This window comes from Schistocerca americana, chromosome 10, assembly GCF_021461395.2.
Source record: "Schistocerca americana isolate TAMUIC-IGC-003095 chromosome 10, iqSchAmer2.1, whole genome shotgun sequence".
NCBI classification, from domain to species: Eukaryota; Metazoa; Arthropoda; class Insecta; order Orthoptera; family Acrididae; genus Schistocerca; species Schistocerca americana.
The window spans coordinates 192,380,867-192,402,923 of NC_060128.1; the positions used below are offsets into that span (position 1 = coordinate 192,380,867).

Below are 22,057 nucleotides of genomic sequence, written 5' to 3' on the forward strand. Positions count from 1 at the left end.
AGAGGAGTATCTCATTTAGAATTACAATTTGATACAATCAACATATACCTAATAATAACCCACATTTGACAACGTTGGCTGCTGGATCCAAGTGTCAGGGCCCAGTTGTGATTGCATTAGGGTGCAGAGCTTAGTAAGTGTTTATTTTGCCCTGGATATTTACAGTGTTGTGTTGACATACGCTAAAAAATATTCCCCGACATTAATATGCGTTTCTCTAATTAGTTTATCGTGGTTTATATGTCTCGAGAACAAGCTAAGTGTTGTACGTGCCGTGTTATGAAGACGCCGTAGATCCGAGGATGCTCAATTTAAGTGTTCAAAAATAGAACAGAAGCGTGTTTGGAGCCAGAATATTCTAGCGTGTCCGAAGCGTCGATCGCAGAAAACAGTCGTTGCGTGTTTGTTGAAACGGAATCTTCAAAATGACGAATCTACCGGCAACAGAAAAGAAAAATAGCGCGGAAGACGAGAAGCAGGCGAACCAGCTGAAGGAGGAAGGCAATGCCGCTTTCAAGGAAGGCGAATGGGATAAAGCAATCAATTGTTACACTAGAGCCATCAATTTAATAAAAGGAGAAAGTCCCGACAAAGCTGTCTATTACAAGAACAGGGCTGCAGTCCACCTGAAAAAAGAAATGTTCAGAGAGGCGATGGATGACTGCACAGCATCACTCGAAATTACCCCCAACGATCCCAAGGTAAGTCAGTCAAAAATCTATGAGGGGAAAACTTAATAGAAGGCCATCAGTCAGCACTATTATTAAGTCTTCTCTTGCGGTGCTGTAATATTCCTGGATATAACAGTGCTCCACTCAGAAACTCAGGTTCTTTTGTCAGCACCATTGACTGTTGAGTGCACCTCTTTACCTAATCCAGTGTAAACAGTGTTTGATTGGTAGCAAATGTGTTTACCTTGTACCATTTTTGTGATCATGGGAAGCCTAAAAATATTTATGTTTGGCCGCCCTCATTTTTAGGTTTGTACCATTTTTGTTGACTTCTTCTAATTGCTATAGTAATGTTGCTTTCAACAAAATCATGGTTTCATTTTTTCTCCTACCTTTGTACGATTAGTTTTAATAAGAAACGTTTGTGAGTAAAATTGAATGTGTGGCTAATGATACAGATAGGCTGTGTATGCTGCTGGGGTACACATAGAGTTGTACCATCTTCTTATTGTGTATGATACTGCAATCACATTTTAATCTTAGATTACATTCGCAGCCTGGAAACTAATCATATGAGCGTACACTAAACATGCGCAGCTAACTCCTATTGGGTGTGGTCACAGCAATTGAGACAATGGGTTTTTATGCAGAAGGTATGGTTTCAGATTCCTGTCCTGTAGTTCGGATTCCTGTTGTCGGTAAAAAAACAGTTTCGGTGAACCTGCACCCTCCATTGCATGCTGCATTTGGTAACCCTGCAATGAATTATTGGAAGTGAACATGAAAATATTGTTGAGATTCGTTGGCTTCACCACCTCACAGCCAAGTTATCCCATTCTAACCTAATCTCAGCCTTGGGTTTCATTACAGGTCAGTCTGTCACCTCATCAAGTTTTCTTCCTGTTCTTCATATAAAATGTTATTTAAACTGTTTCAGACCAATTTCAATAGGTAATGGTTCATTTTCCTCCCTACACTTTTCCATCTTGACAAGTGTTGCAGCCATAATAGCTTCAGTCTTCTCAGGACATTAAATTGAGACCATAATTCCATTTTACAAGTTGCTGGCACCACTTTAAGAACCTTGACATCTGTCACTGGGAACTTATATTATAACTATGCTTTAGAAACTGTTTTTGGCTTGGTGTGTCTCCTGTATTTTTGCAAATATTGTGTCATACAATATGAGAGGTGTCTGCAGAGTGTACATTGAGACATAAATACTGAAATGTATGTTACGTATGTATACTGGTTAATGTGTGTCTTACTGATCACAGGCCCTTTTCCGACGCTGCCAGGCATATGAAGCATTGGGACGGTTTGAGGAGGCATACAAGGATGCACGACAGGCGCATACAGTGGACCCGGGAAATAAAGCTCTGACCCCAGTCCTGGAGAGGTTGCACCGCATTGTACAGGACCGGCTCAGAGAAAACGCTCAAACTAACAACAAGGTAATTTTGCACATATTATGTTAATGACGCTAACACAGGGAGTAATGAAAATGCGTTACAGTGCATCAGCTTCGACCAGTGCATCAGCTTCGACCAGTGACTCTTTCAGCAAGGCAACTATTCAGCAGCACTGTGTAACCAATATGGTTACTTCATACAATTTTGCACACTTTAACAATCAAAGTATCAGGATCTCTGTGGGAAAGAGGGAATTTTGGGCAGGGACTTCCTGGTTGGTAACATTTCAAACAAAAGTTGAAAATCAGACCACAGTGGGGAAAATTGAGATTTTCGTTGGGGACACAAATATAACTAAGGTGGGGGAAGGGGGGGGGGGCAATAAAGAAAAAAAAATTACTGCCGTGGCACATTCATTGGCTTCACAATTCACAGACAAACTTTGACTTTCCAAGTAGACCACCACCTTCATTTCTAAAAACTAGTGTCGGTGGTGGCATCACTACTCTAAGCAGAAGGACAGCTTATTAAACTTTACATTCAGTGAGATGTGTGTCTGTTTAAAATAAATCTGGATTTACAGTGAAAATTCTGTTTGTATGGGAACACATAGCAGAGTTACCAACTGTATTTGCTTTCTGTTTCGTGCACAATGTTTCCAAAAGTCATGTACTGTGAGTACTGAACATGGAATATTGTTTTTGTGTAAGTTTCTTATCGTAATGATACTGAGGGAACGCACTTAGATGCAGTGAATCTACTTAGATTGTTCATTGCTCTGTCAGATTCTTTTCACATCATCATATCTCCCATAACATCATTCTCTGCTGCTTTCACTTTCACCTCTCAAAGCTATGCATTCATCTTTATTGCATTCCTTTCCCATGTTTCAATCATTCATTTGCTAATACCTCATTTGAAGTTCTCAACAGCCACTGGTATTTTCAATTTATCATGCTCTACTTTTATTAATTTTGCACCTTTTTGACGTTTCTTAAGTTTTAATCTGCAGTACACAACCAATTAATTATGGTAGGAGGCCACATCTGCCCTTGACATGTTTAGTGGTTAAAAAAAAAAAAAGAAAAGGAAAGAGTTTTCAAATTGGTTATATAATGGCAGGCCAGAGATTTTGCAGCCAAATTTTAAATTGTAAGACGTTTGCAGGAGCAGATGTGGACACTGACCACAATTAATTGGTTGTGAACTGTAGATCGATACTGAAGAAACTTTGAAAAGGCAGGAAGATGATGATGATGATGATGATGATGATTGGTTTGTGGGGCGATCAACTGCTCAGTTCAAATGGCTCTGAGCACTATGGGACTTAACATCTGTGGTCATCAGTCCCCTAGAACTTAGAACTACTTAAACCTCACTAACCTAAGGACATCACACACATCCATGCCCGAGGCAGGATTCGAACCTGCGACCATAGCAGTCGCGCAACTGCTCAGTCATCAGCGCCTGAAAAAGGTAGGAAATTAAGGAGATGGGATCTCTATGAGTCGAAAGGATGAAAGGTCATTGAGAGTTCAGAGGGAGCACTGGGCTGTGATTTACTAGAACAGGAGAAAGGAATACAGTACAAGGTCAATGGGTAATTTTGAGAGATGGGATAGTGAAGGCAGCGGAGGATTAAATAGGTAAGGCCTATAGAAATCCTCGGATATCACAGGAGATATGGAATTTAATTGAGGGAAGGAAAAAATATAAAAATTTGGCAAATGAAGCAGGCGAAAGGGAATACAAACATCTAAAAGATGAGATCTCATATAATATTTTTTTGCTATATGTATCCAGTATCCATGTTTCCCCTAGTGGTACATGCTTCTAAATCCTTACATTTGTCGTCCAGCCTTTGCTGCGTAGCCATTTCGCACATCCTGGCAGTGTCAGCTTATTTCCCCCATCGGACGGGTGGATCACCACTAACAGTATCACCTGCCCTCACTTCATGAGACACTGCAGGAAGGTTCAGTATTTAAACCAGGAAACTGATGCAAAGCCAGATGATCAGGCACTCTATGCCACTGCTTCTCTACCTCTTGCAGCCCAAACACTGGCAGTGAAATTTTTTTTCCACCACCAGGATTTGAACTGTTTTACCCCAGGGTCCTGGCAGGCAGATATTTAGTCACGTTCCGACAATATTCCAGGTGTCGCAGATGATGAACTACGTGTGTGATACGGGCACCGAGAAGGAGAAGCGCGAGACGGCCGCCAACAACCTGGTGGTGTTGGCGAGGGAGCGGGCCGGTGCCGAGTGCCTGTACGCGGCCGACGCCCACCGGCGCCTCGCCCAGGTCGCACACTCGGAGCCGAAGGTCAGTACGTGGCACGGAAAGTTAAGTAGCTACGAAAAGCGGTGCCGTCTTCGACATTGTATTTGTCCGATTATTATTTATTTCTACTCGTTGACAAAAAAAACTTAAGTACCTAAAAGGAGAGGAGAAAATGAAATGAAATGAAGTGTCAAGTGGTCATAATGTCGTGGTCTCCGGCCCGAAGACTGGTTTCGTGCAGCTCTCCGTGCGAGTCGATCCCGTGTGAGTCTCTTCATTTCTGAATAGCTATTTCAACCTACATCAATTTCGACCTGCTTACTGCAGTCTAGCTTTTTTCTCCCTCTGTAGTTTTTACCCCCTGCACTTCCTTCCACTACCAAATTGGTGATCGCTTCACATCTCAGAGTGTGTCCTACAACCGATCTCTTCTTTCGGACAAGTTCTACCATAAATTTCTTTCCTCCCCAGTTCGATTCAGTACCTCCTCATTACACTTATTCGATATACCCACCTAATCTTCAGCATTATTCTATAGTATCACATTTATAAAGCTTCTGTTCTCATCTCGTGTGAACCGTTTGTCATTCACAGGTCTTTTCCACACGAGTCTACGCTCCGTGCGGTATACTCGGCTGGCATCCACACCGCAGATACCAATTGCACGGCGAGCTGTCCGTGCCGTACCTGTAGGGAGGAGGGGCGTAGTAACCGTGACCGGTGTCTTTCGAGCTGGCCACCGACCGCACGTCAGTGTGCCGAGTGTTGCCGCCTTTCATGTCCCGGGGCGAGGGAATGAGGGACTACGGACAGAAGTGTCGAGTGCCACAAAAACTGTCTGTTATCGATATTGGAACAGAACTCAAATACAGAGTCTGTGGATGAATGTCCACACATTGTACACTGAGGTGACAGGGTCGAGGGATACTATCTAATACTGTGTCGGATCTTGTTTTGAGTGGTAGTGCAGCAGTTTAATATGGCACGAACACAACAAGTCGTCAATAAGTCCTCAGCAGAAATGTTGAGCCGTGCTGCCTCTATAGCCATCCACAACTGTGAAAGTGTTGCCGGTGCTGGATTTTGTGCACAAACTGACCTCTCGACTACGTCCTATTCTTGAAATGGCTCCAATGCAGACACTGTGCTGGTGTGGTTTACAGGACACTCTGGAGAACAACAGTTGTGTGTTTTTGCAAATCATACCAAAGTAAGACATACTGCACAAACTTTCAAAATTCCGCAGCTGATACTCCTGTGAGGTGCTGACATCAGCGATAACCACTTTCTGTGTGCCACTTTGTGACCCTGTTATTTAAAGTTGCTTAATGTCTTTCATTCCTCCCTAACTGTACAGAAACAGATTGATTCACGAGTTTCGGGAACAAGTTTGCAGACTCCAGTATTCCCGCCAGCAGAAGTCCTGACGGAGACCGATGAGCTGGCACCCGTGTAATGGCGGAGTAGTTCAGAAACTGTTCACGGAGGGTGGGCAGAACCACTGACAGAGCTGTTTACTTGTAATCAGCAGGTGCAGTGTTAAAACACTGTGGACGTAGCCTCGTACTCGTACCGAGAGTTGTCGTGTGCTCAGCCGTTAAGATGCCTGCAGCGGCCACGTGCCTATTTACGCGTGTTCGAATGCTCCACTTCCTGTAGTTCAGTTAGCGTGCCGAGTTCGTTCCACACACGGTGTTCTGTCCACTGGTCGTTACAAAGTCACGGTCGTCCCGTATTGTACCTGTGCAAACTGTGTCGATTAGGGTGTTGTGACACATACTGCAGATAGTAAACAGACTGATATTTCAGTTACGGTATATTGATAATTTTTACTTGTGGACCATCAAACTGCAATTGAATGAAAAACACACACACACACACACACACACACACACACACACACACACATACACACACAAAATTGTAATGATAATAATAATACATAGCTCACCAAAACATGTACTGTTTCTCTCTCTCTCTCTCTCTCTCTCTCTCTCTCTCTCTCTCTCTCTCTCTCTCTAACACAGATACACACACCACAAATATCTCAAAACTTACCCTCGAATGGTGGCAATAACACTTGATCTTTGGCAATAACATCCGCCAGTCAGCAACACAAACCAAAACATTGCATCAGAAACAAGTGTTCAACCCCTAGTACTGTGAAATGTGGAAAACAAAAACCCCAAGTGGCAATTATAAGAAGAGTTACAGCACCAAAAATGGAACATAAACACAACATGTAGAAAATTGACCATGCAACCTGTAAGTAGACTTTAAAATATTACTAAGTCATAGAAAAAAACCAACTGCCAGAAGTGTTTGAGGTACATTGTCCCAAAATGTAAACTAAATAGTAAAAATATGTACATATTCCAGGTCACTGAAGATGCCTTGCAGAGAATAAAGACGAAACTCATATGGCAAAAACAAAAAAAAATAATAATAATTAATAAATAAATATTGTGTTTCATTCAGTTGTTGTTAGATGGTCCAAAAGTAAAAATTGTCAATATACCCTAATAATACCAGAGAGGGAAAGTTGCTACTCACCATATAGCAGAGATGCTGAGTCGCGATAGGCACAACAAAAAGATTCACACAATTAAAGCTTTCAGCCATTAAGCCTTTGTCAGCACTACACACACCCCTTGCACACACGTCTGCAGTCTCAGAGAGCTGAGACCCTACTCTTGTGTGTGTGTGTGTGTGTGTGTGTGTGTGTGTTTGTGTGTGTGTGTGTGTGTGTGTGTGTGTGTGTGTGTCTACAGCTGACAAAGGCCTTAATGGCCGAAAGCTTTAATTGTGTGAATCTTTTTGTTGTGCCTATCGCGACTCAGTATCTCCGCTATATGGTGAGTAGCAACTTTCCTTCTCTGGCATTGTTACATTCCATCCTGGATTTTCCAATGTTCAATATACCGTAATATTACATGCAACTGAGAAGAACAGGATACAAGTTGAAGATGTTGATATTTCAGTGTTTGCCACTGTGACTTTGAGCGAAAAATGTAGTAGGTATGTGATAAGTTGAAAGTGTGTTATCAGGTTTGTGCGGTAGCTGGCTTTCAGAGGCAGTGCCGTTCGAACTGAGCAGGTTGCCAGAATGTGCAGACCGGCTCGAAGTTTTGAGCTGTGAGTGGCTCTTCTCCGTTCCTTCAAAGTACCTCGGACATCATCGCATTATGCTGTGAGACTAATCCCCCTGGGACGGGGTGTGTGGTTGGTAGTGTGGCTCAGTCAGTGCCTCAGTGGTTTTGCTATAGTTATCTGAAACCAGCACACTGCTTCAACTTGACACAAGAAATCGTCACATTAAAGTGCTTCTTATGTGAACAGAATGATACTTTCTTACTGAATGCTACAATTAATGCAGCTGCTGCAACTGCTGTTGCTCCTTTTCATATTAGTCAGGAACTAGCAGGGAAGATTTCATGTTGCCCTGTAATTTGCAGTGTTTTTCAGAGGTTTGTAATTTAATTTGTCTGCATCGGACTTCAGAGTAGTTCGATGCAACATCATAACTATGAATTTATTTCCTTTTAGAAGTAATGTTATTTTTCTTTGCTCGTAAAGTATTTTTCGTATTCTTTGTAGGTTCTTATAATGATGTTTGCTTTTCCTCCTAATTGAGCGAAGTAGAGAACAGGATGTTACTTCAAGAATTTCAGGTTCATGGATGTGAATAATATGTAGTGCTCGCGAAATAAAAAATATGATAACCCTAATATTTGTTTTCCCTAAATCTTCTCACATTATAGTTTACCAAATGCACAATAGATTGGTCAACTGCTCTCTGACAGTGTACAATGCATGTAATATGAGTATGAATACCATCAACTGATTGAATGAACAGTGCCATTTACATTAAGCTAATCACAGAGCTCATTTACAAATTGGTTAAATTTCATTTATTGTCAATATTATAGTAAATTATAGCAAGGCTGTCATTGGTGCAGATCCCGTCTTCTCACAGTCTCTGGGCATCAGCTAAAATATCGTGACGAACAGGACTGTAAAGACCCGGATCTGCAGAGAAATACAGTGACACATTATTACAGTCTCATTATCTTTACACAAAACAGAAAACAAACAAATTGTGTGATTATTTTGAAACATAGCTAACACAATTTTTGTTTAAGTCATCAGTCTTGTGACCGGTTTGATGGGACCAGCAATGAATTTCTCTCCTGTGCGAACCTCTGCATCCCAGAGTAGCACTTCCATTCAATGTTCTCAATTATTCGTCAGACATATTACAAATCTTTGTCTTCCCCAAGAGAGGGGCTCCTCCTATACCACAGAAATTATTCTCTGATGTCTTAATGCATGTACTATCATCCTGTCCCTCTGTGTTTTCCAAATATTCCTTTTTTGCCAATACTGCAGAGAGCATGTTCATTCCTTATGTTATCAGTCTGACTAATTTTCAACATCATTCTGTAGCACCACATCTCTTCTTTCCTGGTTTTATTGCTGTCTACGATTCATTGCTGTACAATGCTGTGCTGAATTGTACATTCTCAGAAATTTCTCCCTCAAATTAAGACATTCGTTTGTTACTAGTAGGCTTCTTTTGGCTAGAAATGCCCGGGTTTCCTTGCTGTGGTCTCTTCTTATGTCCTCGATTTGTCCCTTGCGTATATTTTTCTGCCGAGATAGTAGAATTCCTTCACTTTGTCTTCTTTGCGATCACAACGTAAATGCATCGCAATATAAATTTGTAAATACTTACCTGATGTCGTTCGGGTTGGTGTCAGTATTTGATCTCTCATGCATTTCTACAGGGGCACCCTGCATACTACAGTGAACTCATCCCGCCGACAAAGTTGTGAAACTGATAGGAATTGGAAAACATTACCGTGCCTCACACCTTCTGTAAAATAAGAAATTTTGAAAAATCCCGTAAACAGTAATGTTTTAAATTTGACACTGGAGAGAGCAGGTTGGAATATAAGCCTTATTATGAAAAGGATACATTGCTACGCACCATAAAGATGACACGTTCAGTTGCATACAGGTACAACAATTAGGCTGTTACACATTGTGCTTTTGCCCAAAAACTTCTTCAGAAAGGAAAAGGAAAACATATAGCACATTCAGACAGGCAAGCAAACTGCACACACACATGACCACTTTGTCTGGCCAGGCTGCAGTGGTAAGGCATCAAATGGAATGGAAGTAGCAATCCAGAGAGGGACAGGAAGGGATCATGGACCCTTCTATCCCTGCCCCCCCCCCCCCCATACCCCCTTGTGTGCACGCGTGCCGCCCCCCGTCCCCTACTCTCTCTCTCTCTCTCTCTCTCTCTCTCTCTCTCTCTCTGTTTCTCTCTCTCTATTGCTGCTTCCATTCAGTGCCTTACCATTGCATTCCGGTTGGACATAGTGGTCATGTGTGCGTGAGATGTGCTTACTTGTACAAACGTGTTGTGTTTTCCTTTTCCTTCCCATAGAAGGCTGTGTCCGAAAGCTCACCGTGTAACAATCTTTTCACTGTGCCTACGTGCAACTCAATGTGTCATCTTTACTGTGAGTAGTAATGTATCCTTTTCATAATATTGTTAATGTTTTAAAACTTGTATACTTACACCTACGTCTACTTGTTTCTGTCCAAGTGACGGACAACACTCCTATTTCATCTCCAATGCTATTGACAGTTTTGTTTGCACTCGTGTTTTTTGCAGCCAGTTTACGAATCACGTTCTGTTTACGCAGGGCAGTGCCGTGTGCCTGGCGATAATACGCTGCATCGGCGAGCTGTGCCGCAACCACGAGGACCGGACGGATGGCATTCTGAAGTCGCTGGGTGTCCCCTGGTTCCTCGACATGCTCAACTCGGCAAAGGAAGAGCAGGTATTTGGAGTGGCGATTTGTGCAGTGCCACAATATATCGCATTTCTGTACGTGTATCCTCGATGTCCCCACACCGACGCAATTGTAATATAGCTTTTTATAAACACTGACCTGCATTAGTTGGCAGATAGAGCTGGTTACTGGGCCAGAGTGTTATCAGAGAGTTAGAGGTTCTTTATTTCCAAAGACGCAAAAGACAGTGGCCAATGCAATCAACAACAGTTTGTGGAGAAAATTAACGGTGTAAGTACACGTAAAAGGACTACTGCTGTAAAGTTTTGTGTTCCAAAAACATAAGTATTTAGTTATTGTCAGCCTCAGTATACTCTACTCCTCTATCCCTACAATACTCCGTGCGAATTTTCTATTGACGGAAGCAGTGCTGGAACTCTTCCTCTTTGAGCTCCTCGATGATGCGAGGTGCTTTTTCTTTCGCCGTTTCAGTGGACTGAAATCTTGTTCCCTTGAATGCATATTTGCCCTTGGAGAATAGACAGAAGTCACATGGGGCTATGTCAGTTGAATAAGGCAGGTGGTCTAACACTGCAGTGCTGTAGTAGGGTAGAATTGTTGATTCATAGTTTGACCTTGAGGAATCAAGATACAAAAGTCTGCGAATGTGAAAAAAATCGTCATTGCTTTCAATCTTGACATGCTCTTTTTTTCTGTCTCTGTGAAATTGGCCCCTTTGAATGAATGGACTAGTGCTTAGTTTCTGGATTGTAATTGACAAATCAAGATTTGTCATAAGTTACCACTCTTTTCAAGAAATTAGCATAATTTTCAATGGTATTGAAAGTGTCAGTACAAACATTTTTGTGAGCTCCTTTTTGTTCAATAGTGAGAGTTCTTGGCACCAGTTCCACACAAACTTTTCTCATATTGAACTGGATATGCAAAATTTGCCTTACACATTCTTTGTCAATTCCTACAGTTTCAGCAATTGATCAAATATTCGATGACAGTCAGATCAAATCGTATTACCAACTTTTTCAATATTTTCATCTGTTTCTTATGTTGAAAGGTGCCCTGGGTGTGAGTCATCTTCTGCTGCCTTCTCAGCCACCTCAGAAACACCTTTATAAACTCATGTATGTAATAAACATTCCTCACTGTACACTTCTTTTAGTAAAATATAGGTTTATGAATCAGTTTTCCCAAATTTCATGTGAAACTTCGTAACAATTCATTGCTCTATTATTATATTTTTCATCTTTCCAGCAAAACAAAGTAACAGCTTTTACACAAACAAAGGCCATGGCCACAATGATTTGTCTAGAGGCAACAGATATGCCGCATTTGACTGAAAAGGCTTCATGCTTCACAGTTGTTGGTCATTCATCTGTGGCACGTGCATACTTATTCTGCTATAGCATCAGTCCTATTATTTTATGGCCACACCTTGTATGTGAAGCATTTTGCATTTTACTTTTCATAAGTTTATAAATTTATGTATAAACCAGAACAAATTTACAGGTTTGTTCATACATTTTCACAGAAATCTGAAAGAAATGACACGAAAAACCTCACACATAAAGTTTTTCAGTAGATTTGTAATTCCAGTTCTGACGTACGGAGGTGGACCACTTCTATAGCTGAAGGATTAGTGTAAATGCCTTTGGCGTGGAGGGACCCAGGTTCAATTCCTGCTACCTCCTCAGGTTTTCCTGAGATAGAGAGGTGTGGAACTCGGTGTAGTCAGCATCCGGGGGCCAAACACATAGCTGCCCGAAGAAGAAGCGGCGGCATTGTCAGCGTTCACCTGATAGCAGTAACATCTCGAGGGATCGGTGACGTGCCGATCACAGTCCCACAGTCACTGATCGATCCTCGCACTGCCCTGTAGGCAGCAGTCGGCCAGTCGGAACGAGCCCGAGGTCTGATCTGTGAGGAGTGCTCGTTTTACATATGAGATCGAAAGTGGAGTAATAAGTGCTAAAGCAGAGACTGGAATCGAGGTGTCAGATACCACATTTGTCCGTACTTACATGGATAGGAAAAGAAGGAAAAGAATCACTCGCATATAATGTACCTGTAAACAACATAAGACGGTTTTAGTGTAGACTTCTGTGGCCGATGTTGTTTTCAATAGAAGTTATTTGGGTACATTTCCGTGTAGTCGTATTGTTTTAAGACCGATCTCTGTGCGTTTCATCGGTGTCGAGTATTTACTGCTGGGCCAAACCTGCATTCAGATGATGTGTAGGGTAATGCCCTTCTGCTGTGAGATGCAGTTTGTCAAAAACATCAGTGACCTGTGTTTGTGATCAGTGGCAGAAGTGGGGCACGTGGGAGGGGCATAGGGAGGGACTGACACATTTGCTGGCAGTAGTTTTCATTTTAATCGTATTGGCTCGCATTGATAAATGAGCGGCGAGCCGTTGCAGTGACGTGATGTCACATTCCACAGTGCTCGGCAGCAGCTGGGGTGACACGGTTAATTACGTGCCTTCGGCAATGTGTCGGTTTGGCTGCCACCTGCCACTGTGAGAACCACATAATACACTGTCGGAAAAAATATTTCAACACCAAGAAAGACTTCTGTGCCATAAACAGAAAGTTGATATGCACGTTTCTGTATCTGAAAGATGGTGTCTTTTCAAATTTAACGCCAGTGACACGAGAGTGGCACTAGTAGTGCCACTATTAGGATGGAAATCAGTTTTTTTCTTAAAATATATGCTGTAATGGTCGTGAGCACTAGTTACCTCTGAGACTGGGTGCGGTGTTGTGACAGTAGTTTAGAATGCCTCCAAAGCCATTATCACATCTCACTGGCTTCGAAAGATGTCACGTAATAGGGCTTTGAGAATCCGGATGTTCTTTTTGTGATATTGGCAAAGGGCTCGGCGGGAAGGTAGCCACTCTTTACGTGATTGCTGGCAGTGGTGGTCACAGGAACGTGTGGCTGCGAGAGGACCGGGCTGCGAGAGGACCGGGCTGCGGACGGCCACGCGGCGCTACCGAGAGGGAAGAGCGTCGTGTTCGGCGTACGGCTCTGGCGCACCGAACTGCATTCTCCGGAAGCAATTTGAGTAGCAGTCGGCACCACAGTGACACTACAAACTGTAAACAAATCGGTTACTTCGAGGACAGCTGTGAGTCGGACATCCTGTAGTGTGCTTTCCAGTGACCCTAAACCACCTCCATTTTGTGACTTCGGTAGTGTCGAGCGAGATCTTTTTGGAAGGCAGGGTGGAGGTCTGTCGTATCGTCTGACGAAAGCTGGTTCTGCCTCGGTGCCAGTGACGGCTGTGTGTCGGTTAGGAGGACACCGCTCCAGGACCTGCGACCGACCTACACCTGGAGTTACAGTCTGGGGTGTGATTTCATATGACCACACGAGCACCATCGTGGTTATCCTGTGCACGCTGACTGCAAATGTCTGAGTCCATCTACTGATTCGACCTTTTGTTCTGCCATTTGTGAACAGCAATCCCGTGGGTGTTTTCCGACAGGATACTGCTCACCCACACGTCGCTGTCGTAACACGGTGTTCTCTACGGTGTGTCGACGTATTGCCTCGGTCTGCTAGATCGCCAGATCTGTCTGATCGAGCAGGTACGGGACACCGTTATGTGACAACTTCCGTGTCGTCCACAAACGGCATTAACCGTCCTCGTATACACTGACCGAGTGCAATAGGGACGGAAGTCTGTCCCACAGACGGATATCCGGCAGCTGTACGTCACAGTGCATTCACGTTTGCTTGCTTGCATTCAACATTCTGACAGTTACACCAGTTATTAAGGTACTGGCATTTCACATTTGCAACGGCTTATCGGCCCCTTACACTAACCTTTGATCTCGCTATGTTAATCGTGTAAATACTTTACCTAGGTAAATTTATTTCCAAAATTTTGCTACCCTTCATTAATTGTTTTTTGGTGTTGCAGCTTTTTACTGTCAGTGTATGTTACTGAAATGGTTTGCCACATTATTTGCCTATACCAGTCCATAAGAATTTAAATAAAAACTGCTATCAGTAGGGAATGATGTCTGTTCCTATCTGCCAGGCATCCCCATCCTGCACCTGCACCCTCATCCACTCCTACCAGTCGATCAGAGATATAGTTTATGACGTTATTGACCGAACGACTCTAAAGCAGCGTGAAATTGTGCTGTACGAGATGTTAATGTGAAATTTGTTCAGCAGTAAATACACTACTGTGAAGACAAACAGCTGCAACTGCGGCCAAAACATTAGTCTGTGTAACATTGTGGCAACACACTCGCATATCTGGAACATTATGTTGTTGGCGTGCCCACCTGATGCACTACTGCAGTGTCTGTATCTGGCACCGGTGGCAACCGGACAGAGTGAGCGCTCCACCGTCACCCACAGTCAGTGCTCGGCCGTCAAATACGGACACGTTGGCCTACTGCCGGCTGGGCCTCACCACTTGCATTACTCTGCTATACGCATATGTTCTCAACTCGAGCCAGCTCTGTGGTGGAGTGCATCCTGTTCTCAGTGATAGAACTCTGCTCAGACGGTTAATAGTCATGGTAGTGTTTCCCTAACAGAGCGAGATGGCAGCACAGTGTTTAGCACACCGGACTCGCATTTGGGATGACAGAGGTTCAAACCTGCATGCATCCATCCAAATTTAGGTTTCCAGAATGAGATTCTCACTCTGCAGCGGAGTGTGTGCCGATGTGAAACTTCCTGGCAGATTAAAACTGTGTGCCAGACCGAGACTCCAACTTGGGACCTTTGCCTTTCGCTGGCAAGTGCTCTATCATCTGAGCTACCCAAGCATCACTCACACCCCATCCCTCCCCCCCCCCCCCTACACTCCCCCCCCCCCCCCCCCCCCAAGCTGTGGGTAAGCCATGTCTCCACAATGTCCATTCTTTCAGGAGTGCTAGTTCTGCAAGGTTCGCGGAAGAGCCTCTGTAAAGTTTGGAAGGTAGGAGACGAGGCACTGGCAGACGTAAAGCCGTGAGGATGGGGCGTGAGTCGTGCTTGGGTAGCTTGGATGATAGAGCACTTGCCCCCGAAAGGCAAAGGTCCCGAGTTTGAGTCTCAGTCTGGCATACAGTTTTAATCTGCCAGGAAGTTACACATCAGCACACACTCTGCTGCAGAGTGGAAATCTCATTCTGGAAACATCCTCCAGGCGGTAGCTAAGCCATGTCTCCGCAATATCCTTTCTTTCAGGAGTGCTAGTTCTGCAAGGTTCGCAGGAGAGCTTCTGTAAAGTTTGGAAGGTAGGAGATGAGGTACTGGCAGACCTAAAGCCGTGAGGATGGGGCGTGAGTCGTGCTTGGGTAGCTCGGATGATAGAGCACTTGCCCCCGAAAGGCAAAGGTCCCGAGTTCGAGTCTCGGTCTGGCACACAGTTTTAATCTGCCAGGAAGTTTCAGATTTAGGTTTCCGTGATTTCCATAAATCACTCCAGACAAATGGCGGGACGGTTCCTGTGAAAGGGCACGGCCCGTTTTTTTCACCTTCGTCGACACAATCCGAGCTTGTGCTCCGTCTGTAATGACCTCAATGTCGACGGGACATTGAACCCGATCGTCTTTCCTTCAATGTTTCTCTGACCTTTCATTATTCGGCATGCAGTTACCGGCCGACAATTTTTGTAAATGTAGTGGTTGTCAATAAAGGGATTCCCAATAGAAGTCATAAACTTTACTGAAATAGAGGAAGGGAAACGAAAGAGGAAGAAATAGGTGGGAAACTGTGACTCCCAGCTCCACGGGGCATTGCAATATTCCAGTGGCAAAAGTTGAAAATTTGTGCTGGACTGGGACTCGAACCTAGATGCCCTACTCCTCTAGTACGGCTTCCTCGACTGTCTCAGCCACCCAGGTACACCTCCCGTCCGACCAAAATCTCAACTTATTGCACATTGCAGTGCAGTGTCTTTTGTCAATTACACCTCCCAATCGCAAATTCACGATTCCTGTAGTGGTTCTAATGCTGTTTGTGTGTGTCCACTCCAAAATATACCTCGTGGAGCAATCACATTTGACTACATTAATGTAACTGCACATTTTCTGTTCTGTCTGTACGACAGAACAGAAAACACTGGTTTGCATTAACAAGTCATGAAGTATGCTCCAGAACGGACCTAGGAAACCTAGGAAGATAGAGGTAGGGATTGGAACAGGATTTTTGTGCTTAATGTTTGAATGAAAGTAGATGGAAAAGGAAAAATGTAATGTAGGATGTGTTAACAAGTTTGTCTGATTGAATGTCATCCTGCATTTGGACATTCAAAATATTAAGTATTGTGGTTTCAGTTTCAATGTATACTCATTGTGAATCACCCTGAAAGCAGTCACCAAATAAAAGGAACACATTCACCTTAGCATGTCACGTGCATGATATAAAACATCACCTGTGTCTGTGTGTGTGTGTGTGTGTTTTATGCATGTGGACTGCTGCCTTTAATTTACAATTAAGATTCTTGACACTGTTACATTTGTGTTTTAAGATGTTGGCAAATCACTTCAGTTTTACAGTATGATGCGTCATTTAAGATGTTCTTATGTATGTGCCTACTTTTAATTTATATTCTTGGTATCATTTATTCCTTTTACAATGAGTATATGCATCTGTCACGTACATCCTTTGTGTGTACACATTCTACAAACCAAATGGTATTTGACTCCTTAGACTAATATCTTTGTACTTTCAAGCACAACTCTCTGTATCTTTACACCTTCGCAATTTTACCACCATTGTAATCCACCCGCAATGTCGGCTACATGAGTGGTTTACTTTGGTGTATGTGATGGTGTTTGTCTACACTTTTACACTAGCTGTTTGCTGTTGTTGTATTAGTTGCACGGTGTGTGGGGTAATGTGTAGATTTACACCACCACACACATTTGGTTTCAGACTGCTGGGAACTACGTTCTAGTATGTCACACTGTAATGTTGTAGAGTGGGCTAAACATCCCGTGTAAGTACCCTGATGTTTCGTGTTTCAAAGATATGCTACTTAATTTTTAACTGTAGCGTATCATATTTAGTGACTGTTTTCAGGTTGCTTGGCAATGACTGTGTGTCGAAATTTCCGATCACAGTAGTAATATTTTCAACAGCCAAAAGCAGAATGGCTCCATTCGATAATTACACTAAAGCTGTTGACCCAGTCCTCATCAAAATTGTAAGGTTGTCCAATATGTCACATTCGTTTACACTGAGAGCAGGCCCCCAGTGAGTGAGACCGTCACGATTCTCTCTCAGTGCGGCCGGCTCCCCTCGGTGAGAGTGCAGCAGTCACCTTCCACGTCTGAGACTGCATATGGCCGGTGTTCCAGGTGAATGCGGCCCAGTACATGATCCAGACAGTGCTGAACGCACTGTCCGGCAATGCAGGGGACCTGGGCTCGAACCCGGAGCAGAAGACTGTGGACCGGCACAAGCAGCAGCTGGACACCGTCCTCTCGTGCCTCGTCTACAGCACCACCAGCAGGTAAGCTCTTACGCAGAAGCTACACTGCAACCACAAGAATAAATGCAAACAGTCGCCAAATACAGTGGACAGCCCTCGTGCACTCTGAACAGTTGTGTAGATAAACACAGTCCAGTCACACTGATGTGATGTGCAAATTTTATATTTAAAAAAAATATAATATAATTAATTAAACAAATTGATATTTTCTCGCTTTTATCATTTTGATTCCTTATAGAATTTTAAGGTAATGCAATGTCCTTCACTTTTCACTTACATCAGTTCTTGTATAATTAGCTCTCCTTCTTGTCTGTGTGTACAATATTGATTCTTAATCGTGCTTCCTGTTCAGATGCAGGCAGCTAGTGACATGACATTAGCATAATGCGCGGAAGGAAATGACAACTTTCGTGATTTTGCACAAATAAGAGTCCTCACACTTCATATTTTCATAAAAATTGCCATTCAGATAATACAATGTCAACTACACACTTCTCACAAGAATATGTCTACTCACCACGAGAACTAACAACAGATTCTCTGTAATAATTGTCAAAAAAAAAAAAAAATGAAAAATGTTTCCATCATTTGTATTTTGCCTTCCGGCGTAGCAAAATATCTCTCTGCCGACGATTACGGTGGCCACGCTAGTGTTTATCGTAGCATGTTGGGGCTTTTCCTTTATGTACCTATACAGTGACCGACATCTGTGTTTGACATCTACATGCAATAATCACTCACAGACAGCAGGTGGCATACTAGTAGTGGAGAGTATATAAAATGTGAAGGGGGGGGGGGCATGGGAAACAATGCAGTCGTTACAGTAAAGGAGCGATTTATGTGATGGCTGAGAAGGCGTGATCATTGCCTTTTGTGTCAAGGTTGGAAGCATTTCTGAAGCAACTAAGTTTTTAAACCGTTCACGTGCTGTCGTGGTTAAAGTATACTGTGCACGTTAAAATGCTGCCATCCGAAATGTGCACTGAGGCAACTGCGGTACACGGCAGACTGTAGATGACGGGGATGAACAACGGGGGTGGAGATGTGTACGAGCGAATAGATGTGCCACTGACTACCCAGATAAGGGGCTCCCTGCAGTGTCTCCTCAGTGATCGATTGGTGAACGTCGCTGCGTATGGCCCTCCACGGCGGTTGCCCGGTTCTTCCACCCGTGCTAACTGCGGTTCGTCAGCAACGGGGACTGGAATTTGCACACCAGTACAGCTACTGGGCATACGTTGAGTGGCAGAAGGTGGCCTACTCAGACAAATCCGTTTAATACTCCATTGTGTAAAATTCCAGGAAGCAGACACACTGCAACAATCCTCGGAGGGGTCCGAGCTGTAGACGGGAGCATTACGCAACGGGGAATGTTTTCGTGACATTCCCCGTGTGATTTCATCATTCTGGAAGGCACAGTGGTACAACACGAGTATGCGTCTATCCTCGAGGATCACGTCCATCCCTACATGCAGTTTGTTTTTCCCCAGCACGATAGCATCTACCGGCAGGATAGTACAACGTGTCGAGCAGCTCACATTATATGTGCACGGTTCAAAGAGCAGCAAAATCGAGAATCTGTGAAACCTCCTCGATTGGCCTGTCGGCACTGTGGATCGTCAGGCGTCACTGCCTCTGGATCGCAGGGTTCTGGGTTCAATTCCTGTCCGGGTCAGGGATTTTCTTTGCCCGGGGACTGGATTCTTGTGTTGTCCACATCATCTGAGTATCATCATCATCATCGTCCTTTGTGACGGTGGCTAGATTGGATTGTTTAAAACTTGGACTGTGTAAAAATTGGGACTTTATACGGGCGCTGATGACCGCGCAGTTGAGTTCCCTACAAACCGAACATCATCGTCGAGCGACAAAACTCAGTGTAACTGGCCACAACACTGGATTTGGCGCGGCTCCACGTGCCTGTCGATATTTTCCAGAACCACACTGACTTCCTTCCCTCACGCATTGCAGTGTTCCACATTGCAAAAGTTGATTATTCGGGCTTTTGACAGGTGATCACATTAACGATAGTGGACAGTGTATTTGAAATGAATTAAATACACTGAAATGATGTGAATTTATTGGTAGGGATGAAATTCGTGAAAATTCAGTGACAAATGATATCAGTGTAGACCATTCAAAAACTCTGAACCTGCAACGCTTTCATTTCGATTAATGTGATTTAGTTTATGATAATTTAGGCTGTTTTTTTATATGACTCTTAATTTCAGCAAAAATGAAGTTATATCAAATTAAAATAATTTTACGGCGGATACTTAAGAAAATCGAGTGATAGGATCCTGTCACCAGTTGATCACAGTACTTTCTTGACAGTTCTTGTTGCGCAGGCGGAAATGGATTACAAATACCTTTAATTAGTCAAAAGTTGTTTGAGATGGAAAAAGTCTTTCTGTCTATGTGAATGTATTCACTTAAGTTTATCAGTTTCCTCGGAACAGTGGCCTACCCTGAAGCTTTGTATAATGTGCTTTAGCTACGGATAGCTGTTTAAAAGACACACTATGCTATACGTATCGGCAGGAACACGTAAATGTTTTATTTCCCGATGCAAAGGAGGCTTATTGTAACGGGTCTGGCTGAGGTTGCTAAATAAAACAAGTTTTGTCTAAGTTGCTGTCCTGTATTCTCATCTTAACAGTCCACATGCTGCTACCGAGTCGACTCTTAACACACAGTTCTCGATTTAAAAACATATAATAGCTCATAGTTTGCACTATCACATTCACTGACATAGCATATTTTCTCAGTAGTAGCCAGGAAAAGTAAGTAAGTAACTCGTGACCTGATGTCCGGAGGATCACAACTTTTATCTGTCAATAAACAGCTGGAAAGTTCACACAGTAGTTACCAGTACTGTGTGCTCGCTCAGTACTACACAGTTCACCAGTATTCGGTAACCTGAAATTTCAGAACTTCAGCTACACAATACGTCACATGAAATTACACTGTCCTTTCACTTTAATGTGGTGGCCTGTCAAAAGCCTCGATAATCTCCTTTTGCAGTGCCGATTGTTGCGAGATGCACCGGAAGTGTGTCAGTAAAGTTGCGGAAGGTACTGACGGGGGCGTTGAGCCATGCCGATCCCGGCGCCACGGCCAGACGCACTAGATTTGTCGATCGAGGATCCCCGGCGCAAATGGCCCGGTCGAGGTCGTCCCGCAGATTCTTGACCGGATTTAAATCTGGCGAGTCGAGTGGGCGTGGGAGTATGGCAAACTCGTCCTGCCGGTGCTCTCTGAACCGCGCACACACACACTGCGAGCTGTGTGACATGGAGCGTCGTCCTGCTGATGCGTGCCGCAGCTCCGAGGAAAAATAAACTCCTTGTAGGAGTGCACTTGGTCCCCAAAGGTGGAGGCATACTTGTCTCGATCTGTTGTGCCTTCCAGAATGACGAGATCACGCGGGGAAATGCCCTGACTCTCCTCCGACCTGGACCCTTCCGACAATTGTTGCAGTTTGTTTGCTTTCAGATGTTTTATGCTGTATGTGCCGACAGTAATTTGTCTGACGGTGCATAAAACGTGATTTGTCTGAAAAGGCCACCTGTCACCACCCGGTGGATGTCCACTTGTGGTGCTGACGTGGCAGATTCTGACCTTCGTCACCGGTGAACGGCAGTGAGCGCGACTGCACGAACCGGGCGACTCCTGCGGACACCCGTATGCGGCGACGTTCGCCGGACGGTCATTGAGGAGACACTGTCGGTAGCCTCTTCCTCCGTCTGGGCTGTCAGCTGAGCAACAGTTGCACATCTGTTTGCCCGTACACTTCTCTGTGGCCACTGTCGGCCCCTGTCATCTACGGCCTACGGTGCACCACATTTGCCACAGTGCCTGTTTTGGATTGTGACATTTTGCCGTGCGCAGTGTATTTTAACGGCAGGGGCACACAAACAGTTTAGGAAATGATTCCACCCTTTGCCGGCAAGCTGACGATCGTGCCATTTTGGACATCTGATAAATCACTCTGTTTCTGATGTATGACTATTACTGAACTGTTTTCCGCATCCCCCTGACACTCTTTTTTTTTTTTTTTTTTTTGCAGATGATACATTGTAATAAGCAGCAAGTCGAGTACAGATTTAGAAATAGCTGTTAATCAAATTTTCAATGACATTAATATGTGGTTTAAAGGTAATTCACTGTCTTTAAACTTTGAGAAGACCCACTATATGCAGTTCAGACCCTGTAAAAGTTTTTCTTCCAGTACGTGTATAACGTACAAAGATGTGCAGATTGAAGAGGTCGACAGTGTTAATTTTCTGGGATTGCAACTCGATAATAAATTCATTCGGGAAGGGCGTACTGCAGAATTGCTCAAGCACCTAAATGAGTGTATTTGCTGTGAGAATGGTGTCAGATGTAGGAGATATAAATATAAAAAAACTTGCATAC

At 43.7% G+C, this 22,057-nt stretch overlaps 1 protein-coding gene across 1 annotated transcript in view; it reads left to right on the forward strand.

The window, feature by feature from the left end:
* The first annotated feature begins 86 nt into the window (after nt 1-86).
* Nucleotides 87-22,057, forward strand: part of LOC124552544 (protein unc-45 homolog B) — a 100,887-nt gene continuing 78,916 nt past the window's right edge. Inside the window, exons 1-5 of the mRNA XM_047126861.1 lie at nt 87-701; nt 1,949-2,125; nt 4,243-4,410; nt 10,086-10,223; nt 17,505-17,659. Of these exons, the coding sequence (XP_046982817.1) occupies nt 426-701; nt 1,949-2,125; nt 4,243-4,410; nt 10,086-10,223; nt 17,505-17,659 (914 nt within the window). The 5' untranslated portion in view covers nt 87-425. The remainder of the gene's footprint in view (nt 702-1,948; nt 2,126-4,242; nt 4,411-10,085; nt 10,224-17,504; nt 17,660-22,057) is intronic.